This window comes from Lepidochelys kempii, chromosome 1 (assembly GCF_965140285.1).
Source record: "Lepidochelys kempii isolate rLepKem1 chromosome 1, rLepKem1.hap1, whole genome shotgun sequence".
NCBI lineage: Eukaryota > Metazoa > Chordata > Testudines > Cheloniidae > Lepidochelys > Lepidochelys kempii.
In genome coordinates this window covers 59,920,349-59,946,418 of record NC_136380.1, presented here as the reverse complement: position 1 = coordinate 59,946,418, position 26,070 = coordinate 59,920,349, and the positions used below count along the sequence as shown (strand labels likewise).

Here is a 26,070-nt window from a genome sequence, read left to right as displayed (position 1 = left end):
AACTACAATACCCACCTGCAGAAGTAAAGAAACAGATTGATAGAGCCAGAAGAGTTCCCAGAAGTTACCTACTACAGGACAGGCCTAACAAAGAAAATAACAGAACGCCACTAGCCGTCACCTTCAGCCCCCAACTAAAACCCCTCCAACGCATTATTAAGGATCTACAACCTATCCTAAAGGATGACCCAACACTCTCACAAGTCTTGGGAGACAGGCCAGTCCTTGCCTACAGACAGCCCCGCAACCTGAAGCAAATACTCACCAACAACCACATACACAACAGAACCACTAACCCAGGAACTTATCCTTGCAACAAAGCCCGTTGCCAATTGTGCCCACATATCTATTCAGGGGACACCATCACAGGGCCTAATAACATCAGCCACACTATCAGAGGCTCGTTCACCTGCACATCCACCAATGTGATCTATGCCATCATGTGCCAGCAATGCCCCTCTGCCATGTACATTGGTCAAACTGGACAGTCTCTACGTAAAAGAATAAATGGACACAAATCAGATGTCAAGAATTATAACATTCATAAACCAGTCGGAGAACACTTCAATCTCTCTGGTCACGCAATCACAGACATGAAGGTCGCTATCTTAAAACAAAAAAACTTCAAATCCAGACTCCAGCGAGAAACTGCTGAATTGGAATTCATTTGCAAATTGGATACTATTAATTTAGGCTTAAATAGAGACTGGGAGTGGCTAAGTCATTATGCAAGGTAGCCTGTTTCCTCTTGTTTTTTCCTACCCCCCCCCCCCCCCCCCAGATGCTCTGGTTTAACTTGGATTTAAACCTGGAGAATGGTCAGTTTAGATGAGCTATTACCAGCAGGAGAGTGAGTTTGTGTGTGTATGGGGGCGGGGGGGATGTGAGAAAACCTTGATCTATGCAGGAAATAGCCCGACTTGATTATGTTAAGAGTTGTCACTTTGGATGGGCTAGCACCAGCAGGAGAGTGAATTTGTGGGGGGGGGGTGGAGGGTGAGAAAACCTGGATTTGTGCTGGAAATGGCCCACCTGTTGATCACTTTAGATAAGCTATTACCAGCAGGACAGTGGGGTGGGAGGAGGTATTGTTTCATGATTTCTGTGTGTATATAAAGTCTGCTGCAGTTTCCACGGTAAACATCTGATGAAGTGAGCTGTAGCTCACGAAAGCTCATGCTCAAATAAATTGGTTAGTCTCTAAGGTGCCACAAGTACTCCTTTTCTTTTTAATCATTTTGTATAAAGAGTTTGTTATCAGATTGGGAGTAGCCACCTCCCTTGAACCTGGGAAAAATAAGGGGTAGTAGGATTTCATTTGAAGCCTGAAATGAGGTCCAGAAGTTTGCTTTTATGCAATGGAGCGGGACAGAAGTTTCAGGGCAGTCAGAAAGCAACTACAGTTCTGGTCTCCTTGCAGAGATTTGACCAGACCATTTGCTATCAAAAAATCTACCGCACAGATAGACACATGCTTTTAATTTTTGCTCTCAAGGCCAGATACTGTGTAATGATGGCCACATAATCAATCAATTAATAAATCAATGGTTCTTTACCTGGTTCCTTTAAACTTAAATGTTCACCTTAAAATTGAGAGATTGTTGATTAGTTTGAAAATTTTCAAGAAATGCAGATATTATAGCTGTTAATTAGTGGCACCATTAATTACTGGTTTCTCACATCCTGGAAATATATTACTAATTCTTGTTTAAAGCTAATGATGAAAAATCCAGGAACATTTATTGCTAAGCCAAAGGTTAGGTAGAAGGCCTTATGCAGCTTCAACAACATCAACAAAAACTTATTGTGAAATGCTCTTCTTTTTGTGCATTCAGCTAATGCTGTTTAACTTGCTTAGGTGTTTGCATGTTCCTGGCAGCAATGGTTTAATTTCTGCTGAGAAGCAATTATAGTTTTGCAGTTGTCATTGGTTTAGGTAAAACAGCTGTTTGCAATAGTCCCACTACTCTAGCAATTTATTTTTATTGAGTTTTAAATTTGACTAGGATTTTTCTATCTTCCTTGCATGCCAGCTTTCCAGCAGTATTCATCATGCAAGTCCCTGAGAGAATAAAGTTGTGTATACTGCACTTCACGGAATAAATACCACACACACACACACAGCACAATGGGATCTAAACAAATTAACAGTGACAGTGTCTTCCACTGGGTTTCCCCGTGCATCCTACTTTATGTGTCTGCCTTTTAGCTTTTAGACTCCTTAGGGCTGGTATGGTCTTTATGTGTGCATTGTACAATGCTGAATATACAGTCAGTGTTTTATAAATAATAACAACCTAATAAATTACTAAAAGCCCCTAGATATTCCGGTACCATTAGCAATTAATGATTTGACTCCCACAGGCAGTCTAAACCACAAGATCCCCTGCTATGTTATATTTCCCTCTTCTGGGCTTATAATTATTATAATTTATTAAATGATGGCAGTGTACTTAGATCAGGTTTAATGCTCCATTGAAGTAAATAGTGGTTTCCAAGGGGCTAGATTTTTCTGAATTTCTCCAGCAGTATATTTGGGTTCCTTGTGTGATACTGCAGTTTAATAGTTATTCTCAATCTATTATTAGACTATATTAATACACGCTGAAATCAGTATTGCACTGCTGCAGAAATTTCCAGCAATGCATTTAATAGCCTTATTGGTATATTCATCCTCAGTAAATTGCATTGAGATACCGAGTAGAACTGTACTAGCCTTGGGCACTTGGCCCTCCTATGCCCCCAGCCACTGGTCAGTGGTAGAGAAGAAACAGAACTTGGTTGTAATGATTATAAAAGGGATTTTGTACTGAGACTGTGGGACGCAGACAGACCCTGTAATTCTTTCAGACTTCCAGACCAATGGCTAACACACACAGCTTGTGCTGCCCAGTGTCCCTCTAGGTCCTGAAGTGATCTAAGAAGTCACGGAATGGAATCTGATCGCACTATTTGGTCCATAGTTCATGTTCCATTCTGTTATAGTACCTTCCACACCATTTCTTCACATTGTTCTAATCCCCATTGTGGCTGTTTGAAGAACATCTGCTTAAGCTAGTAGCCAGTTTGTTATGACGAGAATGAAAATGGTCTAAGCCTGTGGATGGCTAGTTATTGTGGCAGAAGACTCACCACAATATATTCTCTTGAAGAGAAAATATGATGAGAAGCAGGATGCTGAGTTTTGCTGCAGCACACCTGATGGCTCTTGTTCACCACCATTTACATAAGGGATAATGCTTTTAATACAGATTAAGCTGCCTTTGTATCCAGGCTACCTTTACCACAGTGTCATGTCAAAGATAACAGAGTTAAGAGCAGTGGGAAAAAAACAATAGACTATATCTAAAGTTCACATTAATGTGTGGTTATTTAGGTTCTACATCATAATCTCTCGGCTCATCTATTTTGCTAAACTGCACAAACCAGTCAGGAACTGAAAAACTTAAATTATCCTTGGAGAAAATTATCCTTGAAAATGGGTACAATGTTTGCTGAAAGGACCTCCCCCATGACACACTAGTTCTACAAATGCATGCATGGCAAGGCTGAGTGTTCAAGAAAGATGGCAGTTTTGGCACAAGTTTGGATACACTGAATGAAATGTAATCGCCTTTGGTGAGAGTTGTAATATTTATGCAACACACCTGCAGTATAAAGCTGCACAATGTGTAATTTTGGGAGGTGTTTTCCCCCCAACACAAAGTAAATCAGCCCTGGATCATGGGAGTGATTCCCAACTTGAAAAAACATTACAAGGCTCAGGTTAGATACAAATTCATAACAAGAGGCTTTTGCTGCTGCTGCAAAAAACAAAAAACAAAACAAAAAAAACCCCCAAAACCCTGCTAATAACCCTACTGGATGTGATTTAATTGCTCTTTAAAACTCTTGAGTACTGTGAAAGTTACAGCTCTAGAGGGCTGTTACAGAAAAGCTCCTTGTGTTAGTGTAGAATCCAATTCTGAGTCAAGAAGAACTGTTTTTATGGAGGAAGAAGAGTTTGATGGTCTTGTTTCCACTGATGGTGCCAAAGAACTTTGTAAGGAGCAGCTGACAAGTATTTCTTAATTTGCCATAGGTAACTGGGAAGCTGTTGCAATACCTTTGAAAAAATAATGACTTTTATTAGCTGGTTTGTCTTGGAAATGTCTCATCCATTAGACTAAAATCTTATCACAGATATCTCCCTTCTTCACAAGAGTGTGCAGTATAAAATGGAAATGGTACTAGCTACGCAGACCAGCAAACAAATGCGGGAGCGTTTAGATGAAGTATGAGTGTTTGGCTGCTAGTAAAATCACTGATTTAATTCTATAAAATAAATATTAAGATTAATTCCCCAATTTTTAATGACTTAAAATTTAAAATGTGGGTGTAATAAAGTATAATTCTTTGAAGTGCATAAGAGAAGCTAAGAAATTGCTCTATGCAATTTTGAATTTACTTTAAAAATTCAGTGTTCTTGAAATTGTTACTTCATACAGAAGAGTACAGTTTTAATGACACTATTTTTAATTTCTAGGGCAATTAAAGTGCAATTACAAAGCACAGATGACAGAATTTATAAACCTCAACATGGTTTCTTGTGATTTTCTTTTTGTTCATTTATATTTCATGAGGCTTCTGCTATGTAAAAATCCCAACTTCTCCTATTGCAGATGTTCACATAATTGGTACATTTCTTTGTCCATAGAGGAATCCCACCTCACCATATACTATTGTATAGATCTACTGGTACAGTTTCAGGGTAGACTGTTTACCCGTTCTGCATTTCAGACACTATATATAAAAAACTTTCTGCACTGGGGCTTCCACACACGATTCCAACTCTAGTGAAGTCCATTTGGAACTCCCTTATGTAACACACATCTTGCTATATCACACAGTATTGCCTTTCAGAGAGAGGAATAATTACTAGTACATGGCACCATACTATGCCTGGATTTTGCCTTAAAACATATTTATCTTAATTGATTACTGTGAATTATTGCACAAAGAGAATCTGGATGATTCTGGGGCTTATTGCAAACCAAAAGCACTTATCAATTTTTGCCCAGACAATGGTGGTTCATACATTTTGTTTGCTCTCCCTTTGTGCGTGGCTTTGAAGATTTGGCCTTAAGGATTTTTTATGATGTTCTGTAATGATTAGTGTAGATGGCACCTCTCCCAATAGGTGATATTGTATTTGTCTTAGTGCTAGGTTGTATATATATTTTTGATGTTACACTGTTGTATCTGATCAGGAGTTATAATCCCTCCTGTGGTGCTGGAGTTGTTACTTACAATGTCCCAATAAATCCTTTGATTTTTATACGTGAATATTACAGTTTCTTTACCTCCATGTTGTCAAATTTAAAGAATCTGGAAAGAGTTTCAATCAATATAAATTCTTTGTGCAGTTTTCAAAAAGGACAATATACAGGATGGGATTTATTTTAAGTCAGTAAAACTACCTCTTAGTATAACTGAAAACTACTTACAACATTAAAATGAAAAATGTTTTATACTGTACACCCTTGTGGAGGGGGGAGATACTTGTGATAGGATTTTAGTCTAGTGGATGAGACATGCATGTGTTCTTCTGGGATGAAAGAAATCAACCAAATCTAAGCAAAGAAATCTCTTAAGTGGAAAATGGGAAAGAATTTATTTTCAAAAGCAGATTTTGGTGTGATCTTGATGTGCCCGTTTTACAGCCCTATCTCTCAAATTGGGCACCCCATATTAGTGGATACTTTTGACCTTAAACTCTCTGTCTCTTAATCAGTATATATGCTTACTATACACGGAAACAGACACTATACAGTTAATAATTTTGACTTTTCCAAGGACCATTTATGAATTAAGTGGGCATTAATTCATCAGTAGCCAATTTTGGCGAGGTCTACTACTACAGTAAGGAATTCTATATTGGTATAATTATTATTGATTAATGGGCCCTACACATTATAACATTGTATATCAACACAAAAAATAAGGTTCTGATTCAACAAGATCTGACAGCCCTCATCTTCTATTAAATTATTATTATTATTTATTTGTATTCCTGTAGCACCTTGGAGACTTAGTCATGGACCAATTGTAGCCAATAGGAATGGATGGCTCTTAGCACTTCAGGTGATGGAGTTTATGTAATCTGGAATTTCTGGAGTGGATTTTAGATGCAGTTATGGTGTTTTTAATTGTCTCAGCATTTTATGTTACAGTGTTAGATAGTGTCTTTTATTTTTATTGTGGTTTTATTGATAGACCCCAATCAGGAACAGGGTCCCATTGTGCTGGGCTCTACAACAAACACATAAGAAAATACAGTGCTGCCCTGGAGAATTTACAATCAAAGATGACACAAAACATACGCTGGAGAGGGGGATACAATCAAAATAGGTACAATTTATATAGCTATTACATCTGAAAATGAACATCAAAAGAACATTAAATTACCTTAATTCGGTCCCTTTGTGCATATACATTATGATATAATATTTAATCACATGATCACATAGTATTTTTTTTCCTCAGGATCCCTGCCTAATTCAGTGCACAGGATGCTCTGGGTATGAATCAGGGCTGTGTATTAAGGAGGCTGTTGTCTGTAGGACCCCTGTTTCATTTGTTGTAGAAGTTGGAAGGTGTGTGGTGAATGGGGCAGGTGATTGCAGGATGAGAAAGGATGGTTTCATAGAATGTAGAACAGGATGGGACCTCGAAAGGTCATCTAGTCCAGCCCGCTGCACTGAGGCAGGACTAAGAGATCATCCCTCATAGATGTTTGTCTAACCTATTCTTAAAAACCTCCAGTGTGGGAGATACCACAACCTTCCTAGGTGATTTGTTCCAGTGCTTAACTACCCTGACAATTAAGAAGTTTTTGCTAATGTCCAACCTAAATCTCCCTTGCTGTTATTTCTTGTCCTGACCTCGGTGGATAAGGAGAACAATTTATCACCCTTCTCTTTATAACAAAGTTTATTGTACTTGAAGACTCTTATCATGTCCCCCTACAGTCTTCTCCTGATAATACATCTCAAAGTGATGTTCATTTTCTACAACGGTGTTACATTATTGACTCATATTTAGTTTGTGATCCATGATAACCCCCAGATCCTTTTCTGCAGCACTCCTTCCTAAGGCAGTCATTTCCCATTTTGAATTTGTGCAACTGATTATTCCTTCCTAAGTGTACTACTTTGTTCTTACTGAATTTCATTCTATTGATTTCAGACCATTTCTCCAGTTTGTCAAGATCATTCTGAATTCTAATCCTGTACTCCAAAGCACTTACCAAGTTTGGAGGATTTGTATCTTCCACATACTTTTAAAGTGTACTCTCTATGCCATTAGCCAAATCATTTATGAAGATATTGAATAGAACTGGACCCAGGACAGATTGCTGTGGGATGCCACTTGATGTGCCTTTCCAGGTTGACTGTGAACCATTGATAACTACTCTCTGAGTATGGTTTTCCTACTAGTTGTGTACCCATCTTATAGTAGGTTTGTTTAGGCTATATTTCACTAGTTTGTTTATGAGAAGGTCCTGTAAGAAGTATGAAAAGGCTTCCTAAAGTTAAGATATATCACATTTATGGCTTCCCCCTTATCCACAAGTCTTGTTAACCTGTCAAAGAAGGGCATTAGGTTGGTCTGAAATTATTTGTTCTTGACAAATCCATGTTCACTGTTACTTATCATCATATTATCTTCTAGTTGCTTACAAACTGATTGTTTGATTTGTTTAATTGATTATTTTCTCCATTATTTTTCTGGGTACCAACATTAAACTGACTGGTCTATAATTCCCCGGGTTGTCCTTATTTCCCTTTTTATAAATAGGTACTAAATTTTCCCTTTTCCAGTCCTCTGGGATCTCTCCTGTCCACCATGAGTTCTCAAAAAGAATTGCTTGTGGTTCAGAGATCTCTTCAGCCAGTTTTTTAAGTATTAACTTGTTCTTTTCCCATTTTAGCCTCAGATCCTATCCCATTTACACGGATGTTCACTATGTTAGTCTTCTGAACACTGTTAACCTTTTTTTTTATGAAAACTGAAACAAAAAAGTCATTTAAAATTTCTGCCATTGCTATGTTTTCTGTTATCATCTTTCCCTCCTCATTGAGTAATGGACCTACCCTGTCTTTGGTCTTCCTGTTGCTTCTAATGTATTTGTAAAATGTTTTCTTATTACCCTTTATGTCCCTAGCTAGTTTAATCTTGTTTTATGCATTGGCCTTTCTAATGCTGTCCGTACATACTTGTGTTGGTTTTTTTATATTCATCCTTCATAATTTGACCTAGTTTCTGCTTTTTGTATGATTCTTGTGAGTTTCAGGTTGTTGAAGATCACCTGGTTAATTCAGGATGGTCTCTTGCCATACTTCCTATCTTTTCTATGCAGTGGGATAGTTTGATCTGGTTCCTTTAATGTCTCTGTCATAAAAAGAAAGGGAAGGGTAAACCCCTTTAAAATCCCTCCTGGCCAGAGGAAAAATCCTCTCACCTGTAAAGGGTTAAGAAGCTAAAGGTAACCTCGCTGGCACCTGACCAAAATAACCAATGAGGAGACAAGATACTTTCAAAAGCTGGGAGGAGGGAGAAAAACAGAGGGTCTGGGTCTGTCTGTATGATGCTTTTGCTGGGGACAGAACAGGAATGGAGTCTTAGAACTTTTAGTAAGTAATCTAGCTAGGTATGTGTTAGGTTATGATTTCTTTAAATGGCTGAGAAAAGACCTGTGCTGAATAGAATGACTATCCCTGTCTGTGTGTCTTTTTTGTAACTTAAGGTTTTGCCTAGAGGGATTCTCTATGTTTTGAATCTAATTACCCTATAAGGTATCTACCATCCTGATTTTACAGAGGTGATTCCTTTACTTCTATTAAAAGTCTTCTTGTAAGAAAACTGAATGCTTTTTCATTGTTCTAAGATCCAAGGGTTTGGGTCTGTGGTCACCTATGCAAATTGGTGAGGATTTTTACCAAACCTTCCCTAGGAAGTGGGGTGCAAGGGTTGGGAGGATTTTGGGGGGAAAGATGTGTCTAAACTACATTTCCCAGTAAACCCAGTTAAAGTTTGGTGGTGGCAATGGAAATTCCAAGGGCAAAGGGTAAAATTAATTTATACCTTGGGGAAGTTTTAACCTAAGCTGGTAAAAGTAAGCTTAGGAGGTTTTCATGTACCCTAGAGTTCAGAGTGGGGAAGGAACCTTGACAGCCTCTTTAAGAAATTGCCAACTCTCCTGAACTCTTTTTTTCCCTTAGACTTGCTTCCCATGGGATCTTTTCTACCAGTTCTCTGAGTTTGCTAAATACTGCCTTCTTGAAATCCATGGTTTTCATTCTACTGTTTTCACGCCTACCATTCCTTAGAATCATGAACTCTGTCATTTCATGATCCCTTTCACCCAACCTCTCTTCCACCTTCAAATTTTCAACCCGTTCCTCCCTATTTGTCAGAATCAAATCTAGAACAGCCTCTCCTCTAATCATTTTCTCCACCTTCTGTAATAAAAAGCTGTCTACAATGCATTCCAAGAACTTGTTGGATAACCTGTGCCCTGCTATATTATTTTCCCAGCAGATGTCTGGGTAGTTGGAGTTGCCCATCACCAAGTCCTGTGCTTTGGGTGAGTTTGTTATCCTCATCCACCTCTTCTTCCTGGTTTGGTTGTCTATAGTAGACCCCTAGCATGATATCACCCCTCTTTTTACCCCTTTCATCCTTACCAAGAGAATTTGAACAAGTCTGCCTCTCACTTTTAGCTCAACCTCATTGCAAGCTTATACATCTTCAATATTCAAGGCAACACCACCTCCCTTTTTTTCCTTGCCTGAGCTCCCTGAACAAGCTGTACTCTTCTATACCAATATTCCAGTTGTGTGAATTATCCCAAATCTCTATGATGCCAATTATGTCATAATTGTGATTATTCACTAGTATTTCTAGTTCCTCCTTTATATTCCCCATACTTCTTGCATTAGTATACAGACATCTAAGTTGTTCATTGGATGTCCCCTTTACGTTCCCTCTTGTCTCTCCTTTGTTCCTGCTATGATAGCCCATGTTCCCCTCTGATTCCAAACCTTCACCCAGATCTCCATGTTCTGGACTTACTTATGGGCTTTTGTCTCCTGCCCCCTTTTAAGGTAGTTGAACTCTGATCTGAAGAATTGGATTCTATCCCTGCCTCTGCTATAGAGTTCCTATGTGATGCTAGTCAAAAGGCTTATACCAAACTTTTCAGAAGTTGTCACTAACTGTGTGTTCCTCATTTTCTGGGTGCCTGACTTGAGACCAGGGGGTCTCATTTGCAGAAGTGCTGAGCACTCACAGCTGCAACTGAAGTCAATGGGAGCTGTGCTTTGAACATATAAAGTGCTATACAATGCTAAGTACTCTGAAAAAATCACATCCTAAATGTCTCACATTGGGCACCTGAAATTAGTAGACATTTTTGGCCTTAATCTCTTTGTCTCAGCTTCCCATCTGTAAAATTGGGATAATAATACCCACTAATCATTGTGAAAATATATTCATTCATATTTGTGAAGCACTCAAATACAATAGTGATGAGCACCATAGAAAAGCGCATGAGAAAATTATTATAATTTTGCCTACATAGCAGGATTTGAATAGTTTGAAGTAAATAGGGCCACACACTGAGCAGTGAGGAGAAAAAAAATATTGAATAGCTACTCATTAATTGAGTACTCTCCATTCTGGGCACTAAGTGAGGCAGAGATCCTATGGGACAAAATAGTATGTCATCATGTAATTAAAGACTGGATCATAATTAGGGCCCTACCAAATTCATGGCTGTGAAAAATGTGTCATGGGCCATGAAATATGATCTCCTCCATGATATTTGGCTATTGTAGGGGAGGGGCAGGGCTGGAGGGGTGCCCCAGATGGAGGGGGGGAGGGGAGTCCTACCATGCACCGGGCTCCAGCTGCTAGTCCTGGCTGGGCTGGGGAGGGATGGGACTTCCTCTTCCCAAGCTCTGTAGCTGTGCTGCCTTCAGAGCCCAGCTGGGTGGAGCTTCCTGCAGCTGGGGGAGGTTCCCAGAGGTGGGTCTGACCCATCTCTGGAGTGGCCTGTGCAAAGGAAGAGGAAGTCCCAGCCCCACCAGGACTAGAAGCGGGAGCCTGGTGCATTGTAAAAGCCCCCAGTTGGGGTGCCCCCCCAAGTGATGACCTTCCCCATGCCCTCTTATCCTCACATCTGCGCTGCTGCTGGCTTTAGAGCTGGGCGCAGAAGTAAGGGTGGCAGTCCTGTGACCCCACTTATAATAGTTTTATGACCGCCCACAACCATCTTTTGGGTCGGAACCCCCACAGTTACAACACTGTGAAATTTCAGATGTAAACATTTTAAACTATGAAACTGACTATTTTAAAAATCCTATGGCTGTGAAATTGACCAAAATGGACCATGAATTTGGTAGGGCCTTAATCATAATGCATACATACACAGGGGGCTGAGTTTAGGTTGAATGGACAACCTTAATTCTGGCTAACCTAACTCTTGAGTGTTTACTTTGCAACCTTAATAATGATCTTTTAACATAGCTTGTTTGTGTAATTATATACACATTTAGGAACTTTTAACAATATACTAAATTAATCAGTGCTCTTATATTATGTCCGGCTGCCCCTTACTGTGCCTTTAATTAGTTGACTGAGTACTTGTAGGCATCATGGAAGAAGTAGTATTGAGAAGGGATCTGAAAAATAAGAAGGTAGATAATGCTCTGCTTGTATCTGCCAGTTCTTCAGGTTGGTTCTCTACCATGGGGCGGAGGATCTTGAGGTTCAGCTCCTGATCCAGATGCTTGTGCCAGCTCCACAGGTGGAATAAGGTGACATTGCTTCCCTTCCCAGCTGATCCAGTGTGTATAATACATCACTGACATGTGTATGGCTGTTTAGCATTGCTCTGTTCCTCAAAAAAGAGCTGCTATGGTACTTGGCACAAAAATTTCAAACATGGAGTGGATTATGTAGTGTGGTCCAAAAAAAAAAAATTGTGAGCCTCTACATCAGCACTTCCCTAGCTTTTGAGAGCTGAGTCTCCCCCATACAGGAAAATAAAACCAATCACACTCCCCTTCAGCCCTGCCGTATTGGCTAGACAGCATAGAGGAAAGTTACATTACCACCGTTCCATGCCCCCTAGGCTGTTCCTTCCTGTAGCCATCTCCCTTTTAGGGGCTGGGCCTGACCCCTCCTGGTGAGCCGAATGGCCATAGGTCTGGGCTTCGGCCCCTTGCTGGGGCAAGTCATTTGGGCTCTGGCCCCCTAGGTGGGGCAGAGCAGGGAAACAGTTTAAGGCTCGCAGCTCCTGGCTGGAGCAATCAATAACAGTTTGAGCTCTGGCCTCGTGGGTGGGGGAGAGCCAGGAAACAGTCTTCCAGTCCCTGATGTAGGTCTTCTGGCCTAGGGTGAGTTGGAAGACACCTCGGATGTGGGGTGGCAGCAGGGGTAGGAGGACCTGGGCCCACCCTACTCCACCAGGTCACAGCTCCTGCCCGTAAAAGTGGCGGATGGTCCTGCCACTGGGTCTGCAGGGGGATAACAAAACTTCTGGAGCATGCTGCCTCACTTCCCAGCAGCACAACTGGAACAAGATCTGTTTTCCCTGAGCTACTTCCCACCACTCTTGGCGAGAGAATGCTCCATCACTGTGGGGGTCAGCTTTTCAATCTAGTGGCCAGGCAACACTTCCTCTGGTTGCTCCCTGGGCTTCTCCATCTCCAGTGGCTAAGGTGTGCCTTCACTTCCAGCTGCCAGGTGATGGTTCTGCAGAGGGCTTGGAGAGATGTCTACTTCTTTCCCTGATCCAGCCACAGCTGAACTCCAGGACCCTGCTCTTATGCTTCTGCCCCTGCACTTCCTGTAAGGGGGGAGGGCAGGATGGGTTTGGCTGTGCCCACCAGGGAGCGTTAACCCTTTCAATACTGGAAGGAGGTCCTTTGGCCTTACTTGACTTCTGCTTTGGGAAATGCTAATCTACATTTTGCAGTAATCAAAATTTTGAAGTCTCCAAAACAGTGCTTCCCAGAGGATTCAGGGGGCCTGCGGCAAAGCAATTTCAGGGGTCCCTTCCATAAAAAAAAGTTAGTTTTGCCACCCCAAGCGGCGAAGAAAAAAAAAAAAGAAAAACCCAAGGCATGCCATCCAAAGAAAGAAGAGGACAGGAGGACCCGCAGCCGAACTGCTGCAAAAGACTGAAACGGAGGGATTGAGCTGCCGCTGAAGTGCCGACGACGAGGAAGAGAGGGACTGAAAGACCCGCCACCGAATTGCCACCAAAATTGTCCCTGCCCTGTCTGCGGGGCCTGGGGCAAATTGCCCCACTTACTCACCCCGCACTCCTGGGGTGGCCCTGCTCCAAAACTATGGAAAAGGAATTGGCAAAAGTTTTGAGATAAATGTTGCAAACGTTTTTTTCATCAGCTTTGCCCAGCCTTATTTGGGATCCTAATGGAGGAAAATTACTGTATAAATCTATGTGGTTACTGAGTAGGGAGAGCTGAGAGTGCCTGAAGGCAGTGAACAGATGTGTAGGCTGAGGAAGGAAGAATAAGAGAAGAGAGAAACTCAGCTAAGAGGATTTGGGCTTCATCAAACTTCACATGACTTAGATCACAATAGGAGGCTGAATCCTATAACAAAGAAGGGTAAGAACTGAGGAATGATATGAGTGAAACCTTAACATTTATTACTCTAACTTTTATTTTATGTACTGTTTTCAAAGGTCTGCTAAAAGGAGAGAAGGCTGGATTTTAGCCCTTTTACAGAGGATTGTGTTTCTTAGACAGGTTTAGATTCCAAAATTTTGCACAAAAGAAGTGAACTAGATTAATTTTATTGAGCTTCTATGGAGTTTTTCAGTGTGGGCTTTATTTATAGCGCCACATATTCTAGCTGAATGTTATCAAACTGGGTTTCACATAGACCACTGTAATACATTTCAAGAAGTGATAATGTCTAGTTTTTGACATCTATTTTCAGATATCACCTCTATGCTCTAAAATAAATTGAATCATTTTCAGTGTTTAGACATTTAAGGTTTCTAGAATAACAGGCCTGCCCCTGCAATAGCCACACATAACCTAATTATCCAGCCACTTTGGGTACTGTTTGAATTAAGAATTAAAGACAGAATTAGAATCTGTTACAGTAATTAGATTTTATCTTAAACCAATTGCCCTTGGCTCTTCATGGTCCAGAGAAATAAAGGCTGCTGGCTTAATGTTGTTCTGCTGTTAAATATAAAAACTCATTTTAATACAAAATTTAGGCTGAAAACATCAAGATTTTCAGAAGTCAGGTAAGTCACATTTCCTGTCCCATATTGTTATGTAATACATTATTAGCTCAGTCCAAAGCTCACTGAAGCCAGTGGAAAGACTGTCATTAATGTCAGTGTTGTTTGGATCAGACCCTAATAAAACTAGAGTGCACTAAAGTTCATATTTAAACAAGAAATCAGGAACAAAAATTTTATATAATGGTGATAAAAACTTTTGGAATTTTATGACTTTGAAATGCTTGATTTGTCAACCTCATTGTTGAATTAGTTTTAATATTTAATTTCCTTGGCCAAGATTTTTATAAGTATCTAGTGATTTTGACTGCATTCATTTTTTGGATGCCCAACTTGAGACACCTTAAAGGAATCTGGTTGTCATAGGGCAGGTGCTCATCACTTTCTGAAAATCTTCCCAGAGCCCCTGCCCCTACACTCAGTCTTCTTTTTTAAAATAGAAAAGAAAAAGGGGAAAAAATCCAGAGTTATTCATCTTGCAGAGCTGATCAGAAAAAGGCCAGAAGCCCCTGGCATCTTGTCCTCCTTGGCTCGTACTATAGTGACCACTCTATTGAACTCTCCAGGAAAAGAAGAGCATTTGTACCTCATTACACAACTTTGTTATAATTTCACATACTACAGTTCAATTCACAAATAGCTCAGATTTTGTTTTATTCATAAAGCATCATTACACCACACATCAATTAACACTGTAGCTTCCTAGCTGTCCCTCTTCAACAACCCTTCATCCTGCCCTCCAATCTAGCCTGCACCTTTCTCTCCCAAGGAAAAACAGTGTCCAAGCTATTAAAAGAGGCAGAACTACAGAACTGACATAAAGCAACTAACAATACTAGTCCTGGTTTCGGGTTACTGCAAGCGGAAGAAAGACACTTAGGGCCTGATTCTCTCCTGTTGCTCCTACTACTCTGTACCATTCAGGTGATGCAAAGAGGTTGGAATCTGGCCTTAGCTGACCTGCTGAGAATTTCCCTGGCATGACTGAGGTCTATGTTGGCATACAGCCAGCACAGCTAACTCCTACACCAGCTGCACCCCCAGCATAGAGGGCATGGTATCTGTGCTTCGTCAATTCTTACCTGATGTATGGTGAATGGAGGAGGACAGTCAGCTGGCATAAATAAGAACAGCCACTAATTTATGCCAGAGCTGTTGGTCTACTTTATACTGGAGCTGGGGCCAGAGTAACTTGACAATCAGGAAGCTGTAACTGGCTCTCTGATTGGTATGACCCCCACCTAACCTGTACTCAGCAAAGGTCAGTGAAGGAGAGTATCAAGGCCTTAATCTCTTTCCTTTATCCATATACCCTACAGCTCATCCATAACAGCGATAACAAAACTCCCAAAAGCAACAGAGGTCACGGCCTAACTGAAAACCACAGGAATAGGGGTACAACCGAATGACAAACAAAATGGGACCCAGAAGGCAGAGTATCAAGGGACATGATAAAGCTATTCTCTCCTGACAGAATCGCTTAGTGACGTCACATTATACTGCATTGCACCTGTGTGGAACTACAAAGAGTTAAATAATGTATAGACTAAGTCCTATAAGTACCACGGGGAGCCTGGAGATTGGTAAATGATAGATAAAGCATCTCTTTGTTCATAAGCCATTTCTGAACTTTGGTGCGGCAGATTTTTGCAGGCAAGGGAGTGCTGGAGGAGGACAGGGTTACATTACATTGACAATTGATTGACAGTTAGTTGCACTGAAGGGCTGAGACCATTAGGATTCTTTATGGGGCTGGCATTTTTCTTTGTCCCTTTTATGTGGCAATCTGCCATGGTGCACACTCACTCTACTTTGGAGATGAGGGATAACCAGATGCCATGCTGCCGCTCCACTGGTTGTTGTGCAGCTGCCTCCTTCCCTGTTTCCCAGAGCACATCACATTCAAGACATATTCACGCCTCGGGGGCTGGAATCTTCTTCCTTCAGCTTGTCACTCCATGCATCATGATACCACAGTACTAACAAGGCAACCGAGCACCATTCCATTACTCTTACTGCTCAGTCTGTTAACTGGATTTTTGTATACATATATTTAATTTAACAGCTGTTAGGTTGCACGATATCATCCCACCTAAATTCCAGGATTACATCACAGGTGTTATCAAAACATAACAAAGCCAGATTCTAGAGAGACAAGGTGGGTGAGGTAATATCTTTTATCGGACCAATTTGTGTTGGTGAGAGAGACAAGCTTTTGAGCTACACAGAGCTCTTTTTCAAGTCTGGGAAAGGTACTCAGCGCATCACAGCTAAATACAACGTGGAACAGATTGCTTTGCATAGAAAGTTAGCACATATTCCAAGGGACCATTAAAGGTGGAGTGGCCTGTTAAAACCTCTGCAGTCATAGGACCAAAAGGGAGGGGTTACTGGGTTACCGATTGTTGTAATAAGCCATAAATCCTGTGTCTCTGTTCTGTCCATGATTTGTAGTGTCTAGCAGAGTTATGAATTTAAGCTCCCATGCTCTTCTTTTGAAAGTGTTGTGGAGGTTTTCTTTGAGGATGAGGCCTGATAGGTTAGATATATAGTGATCACTTTGTGAAAAGTGATCACCCACAAGCGATGTGGTGTTTTTGTCTTTTCATTTTTCTGTGTGAGTTCATCCGAGTGCGTAGTGATAGTCTGGTTTCACCCATATAGTTGTTATTGGGGTATTTAGTGCACTGGATGAGGTACACCACAAGTTATGATAGGAATTTGTAGGATCCATAGATCTTGAAAGGTGTGTTGTGGGGGGTATTGATCATTGTAGCAGTTGAGATATGTCTGCCTGTTGTTCTGGCAGGGTCTGGTGCTACTTTGAGTAGGTGTGTCCTGGTCTGTGGGGAGCTTGCTTCTGATGATGAGTTTGGAGAGGTTGGCGGGTTGTTTGAAGGCCAGAAGAGGGGGTTCAAGAAAGATTTCTTTCAGGATGGTATCCCCATTGCGTATGGATTGTAGTTTTTTGATGATACGCCATATGGGTTCCAGTATGGGGTGGTAGGTGACAACTAGGGGTGTGGGATAGGAGAGGGTTTTATTTCTATATGAAGAAGTTAGCATATTGGTGAGCCATCCTAGTACCAATGGCTGTTCCAATGGTTTGGACAAAGTGTTTGTTGTTGAATGTACAATTGTTATGGGTGAGGATGAAATGGGATGACAAGGTATTTGGAGTGGCTATCTGAGGGTTGTCCAGTGTCTTGAAAATATTTGTAAATATTGGATCTTACACATGCCTATCACAACATGTGGCATACCTCATCCAGTGCACTAAATGCTTCAATAACAAGTATGCGGGTGAAACCAGACAATCACTATGCTCTTGAATGAAGTCACGTAGGAAAATGATTAAAGACAAAAATTTGCTATCACCCCTCATAAAGCAGTCACTCTATATTTGACTTATTAGGCTTCATCCTCAAAGGAAACCTGCACAACATTTTCAAAAGATGAGCCTGGGAGCTTAAATTCATAACTCCGCTAGACACTAAAAATCATGGACTGTACAGAAACACTGGATTTATGGTTTATTACTGCACTCTGTAACCCACTAATCCCTTCTTTTTGGTCCTATGACTGCAGAGGTTTTAACAGGCCACTCCACCTTGAATGGTCCCTTAGAATATGTGCTAACTTTCTATTCAAAGCAATCTGTTCCACGTTGTATTTAGCTGTGAGGCGCCAAGTACCTTTCCCAGACTTGAAGAAGAGCTCTGTGTAGCTCAAAAGCTTGTCTCTCTCTCCAGTAGTATCTCCAATAAAGATATCACCCTATGCATCTTTTCTTTCTAATATCCTGGGACCAACACAGCTACAATACTGCATAAAGCAAGATTCTGTCATTTTCAGTCATGCCAGACTTCATTGCTTTCTAATAAACATAGGCATCATATTATACAGAGAATACGGACCATGTTATTATCAGTTATTAGTACACTATCATAACACAGAAAATGTGTGGATCAACTGATCATTGGTGGGAGAAAAAACTCTAGATGGTTAAATCCTACTGAATTTTTTATTTGTACAGTGCTTTCTATTACCACGACGGGTGTTTATAACTCTTGAAACAGCATGATAGAAAGGACACACGCACACACAACCCCCCCCGCCCCCCCAAGAGTTTTGAAAGGGAACATAATCCCTTGTGTTTCAAGGCATAAGCCAACCTCTAACTAATGGGGATTGAGAAGAAGCTTTCCGTGTGAGCAGTTTATTCCATAATTGCATTCTTTGTGATGCAACTAGTGTTGGCCGCTGTCAGTCAGAATACTGGACTAGATATATCACTGGCCTGACCCAGTGTGGCAATTGCTATGTTCCTATGAATTTGTGATTAGCATAGTTTAAAATGTACACTTTTCTGTGCATTTTGTACACAGGTATAGGTGACATCTGAGATCCATGGGGAAATCCCTCACATTGCTAGGCACAAAGGCCCAGATCCTACCCACTCAGCATACAGTGGCACAGCACTGGATCCATGTGTCTTGGGCTCTCAGTGACCATGGAGGAGCAGATAGGCTTTGCCTCAAAAACGAATAAACCAAAAAAAGCAACCCAGCTGTAAACAAGTCATAGTGGTAAGGTGTCAGGAACAATTGAATTACAGCTAAATCAGAGAGCTCTTTTTTCAGGCCTGATCATTTGCTTTTTCCTGCTGTCCAGGTAGTAGGGGATATCAATACTGAAAACAAGCACATCTATAGAAGAAACTTGAATACAACAGTTTTGACTTTATGTATTCTTTCACTGCAGAGTGTGGCTCAATATTTCTCCACTTGCCATTGTCACTGGTGATTTTTATCATATAATTACTACATTGCACCACATCTAATACTGGGGCAAACAAAATCTTGCAGCCTGGGACACAATTTTACTCTGCAATATATGTGTCAAGTCTCTCAAAAAACAGGAATCTATAATTATGTGTTGAAATGTTGCCTCACTTACCAACAGATATTGTCCAAACAGCAATTATTTTTGTGAAAGCCTTAGTTCTGGAGTTAAAGCGGCTGTGATGGATGGGATTTCGTATGGCAATATAGCGATCCAGAGAGATGGCACAGAGGTGCATGATGGAAGCAGTGGAGAAAAGCACATCCAAATAGATCCAGACAGCGCAGAGTTTTGTAGGCAGAGGCCATGTATATCCTGCAAAGGAGAAACTTAGCATCAGCTAAGCAGAGTATAAATGGATGGATGAATTTTACTATTGCTTATAACTTTACCTAAGTTTCAGAGTAACAGCCGTGTTAGTCTATCTTCGCAAAAAGAAAAGGAGTACTTGTGGCACCTTAGAGACTAACCAATTTATTTGAGCATGAGCTTTCGTGAGCTACAGCTCACTTCATCGGATGCATAAAGTGGAACTTAACCATTGGGGCTGAGATGTTGTTGGCTTGCTTTCTGCCTCTGGCTGATTATATACACAGGCATTTCTGAGAAAGATGTTAGGGAAAAATAGGCAGTTTTATCAATGTAAACATATTTCTTCAGTTTTCTTAAAAGAGCTCTAGCACCTCCAGGGTTTGGAGCAAATTTAGCAGTGGGACAGTCCTGGGAGTAGAGAAGTGCATTTTGTTTTCCCTGTGAAAATACATACTGATTAGACCAAGTTACAAGAAAATTGCCATTTCCTCATGCTCAGGAGAGCTTGTGAGAGGCCTGCTGCTAAAATCTCTGAAAGTTCCATTTGCACTGAGCATGCTCCAGTCCCACAGTGCTAACCACTGGTTAGCCTGAAGGTCCCAGGCAGAGAACTAGAGCTCCAGATAGGGATGATATGGAAGCTATAGCAGCAGCTGCGGTTACCCCTTTGGCACAGGGCAGAGTTTCCTAAAGTATGTATGGCATTTGAAGCACTAGCTGGGGGTGCGTGGAACAGGAGCAGTGCAAGTTTCCTCATGTTGTCCTGCTAACATGACAGGGTGGAAGGGGAATGTGAATGGCTTAATTTTTCAGAAGTGTGTCTCAGTTTTCCATCAGAAAAATACTAGCCAAAGAGCGTAAAGTGAGTGGAAAGTGAAGGTAATACAGCTCCCCCTTCCACTAAAACCATAGGTAAAACTCCTCCGCTCTCCCTCTTTCTTGGCTGGAGTGGTGAGAGCTCCCCTTCCTCTTTCAATGTGCTCTACCCACCAGGGAAGGTGTGCTGAGTGCTAGGGGGATACAGTGAGTTCTAGTCTCAGTTCTTCCTCTCTACACTTCCTGGTCCTTATTATTAAACAAGGCCAGCTCCAACCTGAGAAGGCAGGCAAGTATCATTCCTCCATATTACAGATGGGATAACTGAGAAGTACCCAGGGTCTTTTGTGACAGAGTTGGAAATAAAACCAAAACACCAGAATCTGTGCTGTGCTTCTCAGAAAGTGTTGTATGGAGAAATGGGGAGAAAAGTTGGTTTTAAGTCACCTTTGTATCTCCTAGAGTCTGGGCTGCTCTAAGAGCTGGTTCTATCCCCAGCGTAAATTAGGGGTTCTAGAGACTGCCCTAATTTGCAGCCTTACACAGATGCCCATGGGATTCCTCACAGCTCAGAACTGCTGCAGCACAGAGCTTTGCCTCCTTCCGCTGGCATGCCCCTATGCTGAGGGTTGCAAGAGTGTGAAGTGTAGGGCCAGACCAACCTGGAGGAATTCCCCAAGTGGCCACTCTGCATCCTTTACAGCCCCTATATACCATACTGGGGACCAGAATTTATCCATAGATCTAATATGGTAGACCCAAGTTTTAACCACAATGCTTTTCTGAAGGGATGTGCCAAACTTATGTGTTTCGCTGTGCACAGTCCCTTCCAGAGCCAGGAATATAACCCCAGATTCTGGATTCCCAGTATTCCCCTGCTGTCCACCAAACAGTTATATAACATTGGCAAAACATGTGTCACATTCTTCTTTAGTGGCTGGTCCCCATAAAAAGTAACATCCTACTACTATTACTACCAGTCACTCCTTCAGCTGAAGCAGTAGAGATCTGTGCTGTGGATTGAAAGATCCTGGGCGCCAACTCTACTGATGATGTGTGTAGAGGGACAAGTTTCCACATGAAGGAATATCCCCTTGTCTTGTGTTCGTAGGAGAGCTCCATTCTGCTCTGGTCTCTGCTACAGACTTCCCAGAGATGTTGGACAAAATGTTATTGTAATGACTACGCACAAGGAGGTTGAGTTAAAGCTGCCTGGGCAGAATTTATTTTTGTCATTTTTTATCTTTTTAATCCTTGACTTTGCAACCTTATCATTCTTTTAATGGATTTTTTTTTTTTTGGTACGTATCTCTAGAAAAATCAGAGAAGGGCCATTTTTTTATGAAGGTAGTTGTATAGCACCAGTTCAAAAGGGACCCAATTCTTGTTTGAGTTCTGGCCAATATTGAAATACAAATAATATTGTATGTATGTTAATACACATTCACACACACTCGTCAAATTGAGGCCTAAGCCACATTCAAATCTGTATTTCAACTGTTTCTCCAACACTCTAAAGTTCAGTGCATTCATATCCAGGGTTTTGATCTGGGGTGTTAGTAATTTATACATAGAGGAGGCATTCAGATCTAAGGGATAGTTTTTGCTCCCACTTAAGCCAATGGCCAAACTCTTACGGACTTAATCTGGAATTAGATGAGACTCTAAAAGCCTGAAATACTGCTGAGCAACTCTCCAGGTGCTGAGTGCTCTGATGATGGGAGTTGAAGGAGCCAGCACCTTTTAGGATTAAGCTCATAAAACCAGATTATCAAAGGTATTTAGGTGCCCAGCTCCCCTTGATTTTGAGGATCTGGGCCATAATGACTTCTGGTTTGAGATCAGTGCAAATAGCACCAGAAGTGCTTTGGTGTCTGGGATAATATGATCACAGGTTAATGGGAGTCTGGAAACTGACTGATTCCTGGCCTTTTGTTTCTGGTAGTTGGGGTGAAGTTCTTAGTTCTGGTGGGGAAGGAGGGTTCTCTACAATAAATTGTTTGCTGGTCACTGTGATGCTGATAATGTATCACCCTGATGCTGCATTTCTAGGAAAGCTCATGCCAGAATGACTGAGTGATTTTTCAAAGGCATGTATCCTGGAAAGGGATCTTTCCTCTGGCAAAAGACAGCACACTGCAAAGGAGAAAAAACAGAGAGGAAAAAATAGAGAAGCAAAGTGAGAGTCCTTCCTCTGTCAAATGGAGGGGATGGAGTTTTTCTCCTTTGCAGTGATCATGCAGCTGCCCTCCTATTACTGTGCATGTAGTAAGGGTGCATTTGACCATGTAAATATTGCAGTTAAAATAAATGGTCACAATTGAATATGGATTTCTGAGCAGAAGCAGGGATTAGCTTCCTCAGTGGCAGGGTCTGGCCAGCAGGAGTCCCTATTGCATGTGTCAGTGAACTATCCAGGGCTTGAGTCTTTCACTTATCTCACAAATCAAGCAATTACTGCTTCTATGGCACAATTTTTCATTAGCTTCCCCACTACCAAAGGTAATGATACTATGGATACAATCAGTCACAGACCCATGCCAATTCCAAACCTAATCTGATAATACTATTTAGGGTAGTTTGTCTAGAACACAGGGAAAGTGAAAGAGGGGGATTTGGAAATAAATTCTTATATTGCTGTTTCCTAATAAAATCTTCCTAAAGTTAAAGTTTAGTGGCTGATGATTTAGCTTATTGAAACAAGCCTAGAAGCTATTTCATCTCATGTCTCCTCTCTTCTTGTATTGGGTATTTTTCTAAGTTTTGAAGGTAAATTATACAAAAATAGGAACACATTTTTATTTAACACTTAGGCTGCTGCTTTTCAACCTTCTCTGCTTTTCAACTTTCTCCGTGTAACAGGCTTCTGAGGATATTGGTCAAAATGACAAACTTCCGATACCAATCTCAATAAACTGTGTCGCAAGTCAATTTACACTTGCAAAATTACTCATTAGAATAGATACAAATTAATAATCAAATATTGGGATCTTTTCTAAATATTACCAACAATTGGGTACAATTAACTCTAGCCACTTTTCAGCCTCCTTCAAAACACTTATTCCAACATTCCATGGTAGCTAATGAAATTTAAAGGTAGACATGTAAATAAGGATCTCAGTGGAAAGATAATTATTTAGAATTGCAATGCTTGATTAAAAAATAAAAATAAAAAACAGAGGCAGGCTATTTTAACTCTGAAGGCACCAAGTAATTAATGCTTCTGTGCCTATTTGCAGGGCAAAGTAATTGACAGGACATTACTTCCTTATTAGAAACATATGTGTCAAAGATAAAACTGATACAACAGACAGGACAAAATATCTGATAGCAATTATAAGACAATTCCATCAGAATCAAAGTAGTAAATTGACATTTTGGACTGTGTTTAAAATGTCCATACTTAGAAGTTAAAAGTAAATAAACATGTAAATATTGCATCTGTTCTTTACGAACATTTACCCCTTATAGTTATTTTTCACCTTGAACGGGGAGGTGGGAAGCATATACCTTAAAACTAGCCTTATTTACATTTTTCTTTTCAAGCTGAAATAATAATAGCGTGTGCATGCAATTTTTAGAAAGCTACTCAATGTATGCAATAAGTTAGAGAGCTGATACTCACCATACAGTATGGTTAACATTGACACAGGCATGACAAGGAAACCCAATAGCATATCAGCTATTGCAAGTGACATTAGAAAATAATTAGTGGCATTCTGTAGCTTTTTCTCCAGAGTCACAGCCATGATAACAAGAATATTTCCAGCAATGGTTAGAACAATCACTATAACTGTCAGCAGAGCTGGCCAGTTTTTCTCTGGAAGATGAAATAGTGATGAATAACACGGCGGAGTCAGGCTACCTTCACATGAAAGATTAGTTAGGTTTTCGGAGTCCATAGTCAAGTTAAACAGATGAGATGCGTTAACCTCTCCAGGCACAAAAACATTTTTGTAGAGTCTTCTCTCATGATTTAATTGGATTAAGGAGTTTGCAGTTGGGTTCTCCTCGTCACAAAGAATATCCATTGCTAAATCTGAAACTGGGGAGGATGTACAGTGAAAAAACAGAAAGTTATAACCCTTTGTCACCATCAGGCTTTATATTCCTTTGTTGTTCAGAGCTGATGCTGGTGGAAAGAAGGGATTCTTTTTTTGTTGATTGTTTTTTCATCATTAATATGACATTGAGAAAACTGAGGGAGTTATTCTGGATGCTCAAATACTTTTATTTTCAGTTTCATGTAGTCCAATATCAGCATATGTTAAAAATCCAGTTAAAAAGGAAAACTAATTTACAGGCTAGAAAATGTGGACTCGAGGCTTCAGAGAGCAAAAACATTGGCCAAAAAACTTTTGCAACCACCAGGACTCCCTTCTGTATCTACATCCTATTGCTATTGGTAACTGTAATCACACAGTTTTAAACACAGCAGTATGAAAATAGCTTGCCATACAAAACAGCAGAGCTCTTTGTGCTCTGCATTAAGAAAGTTGATTAAAGATTCTATTCAGCATCTTACTCTCACAATAATTAGATATGCTCTTATTTATAGTTCATCTTCAATATTATGGCTGATAGTCTCTGACTTCTGTCATATTACAATATCATTTTAAGTCTCATTCCAAGATTACAAGTAATGTTCCATATTGATTTTAATATGTAATTGTAATGATTACTTGTTGGCCCAGCATGGCTTCAAAATAGAAATAAAATGACTAAGTACTACAATTATTTAAAAAATACAAGATAAGGTAAGACTTACATTGTACTTCAGAGCCCACACTCAAAGTGAATTAGAGTCACTTTGTACCATGCTTTATTGTGTCCTTCACTGTGTTATCCACTTTTGTGTCCTTTCTCTTCAGTCTCTACAAAAATGATTGTATTTTGATTACAGTTTTGTTGATTTCTACACTGTACATTAGAGTGAAGCCAGTTCCTGTGCTGTGAGTCTTGTTCTCTTCTGAGAGATGGGCAGCTTGCTGTCTCCTTCCTTGTGCATTCCCCCAACTCCCCAAAGACAAACTACGTTTAAAATAATAATATTAGAGCCCTTCTCAAAGTGACACAAAAGAAATCACACAAACCAGAAGGAGCAGTCTCCACAAAGGGATTACTGATTTCAACAGGAATGTAATTTCTTGCTCACTGCCTTGCTCAGTTTGTCAGACCTCCCACTAGCTAGATGTCATAAACTGCAAGGTAGCAACAGCAAAGGAGGGCAGACCAAATAGGGTCTTTTTAAAATAAATACTAGCTTTCTCATTTTATCATTTTGAGGGCTTAGTTTAAAAAAAATTACATTTTTCATTTGTATAGGATGCTGGGCAAAGCAGCTGCAAATGCTGATAATATTTTACAGGGTGAAGTTTTTAGGAAGGCAATAAATACATCTCATAATGGCATATGCTGGTAAAATTGTAAACATATAGCTTTTTCCATCCTAAAGGTTGCCAATTTTAAGCTAACCCTAAACTGAATTGGTAACATTTAGATTTTTATAATTTTATTTCTGGCTCTTCACTGATGTCATAACCAACTTGCCAACCAATAGTTATTATATATATATATATATCCTGATAATAAATATAATACATATAACATATATATCCTGATGACAACACTGCATATATACCCTGATGTCATTTTTATTTGTCAAGAGCTGGAAGCTACAATTAACCTCAATAACCTGTTTGAAAGAAAAGCATCCCAAGTGAAGTAATCCAATCAGGTAAACACTGTCTAGATTAAATGGTGAA

The 26,070-nt window shown here is 40.3% G+C and overlaps 1 protein-coding gene across 1 annotated transcript in view; it reads right to left on the bottom strand.

Moving 5' to 3' along the window:
- HTR2A (5-hydroxytryptamine receptor 2A) overlaps positions 1-25,507 on the bottom strand; it is a 48,269-nt gene extending 22,762 nt beyond the window's left edge. The window contains exons 1-2 of the mRNA XM_073344253.1: positions 23,931-25,507; positions 19,292-19,492 (exon numbers count right to left, since the gene is read on the bottom strand). Coding sequence (XP_073200354.1) covers positions 19,292-19,492; positions 23,931-24,402 — 673 coding nt within the window. The 5' untranslated portion in view covers positions 24,403-25,507. The remainder of the gene's footprint in view (positions 1-19,291; positions 19,493-23,930) is intronic.
- Positions 25,508-26,070: the final 563 nt, after the last annotated feature.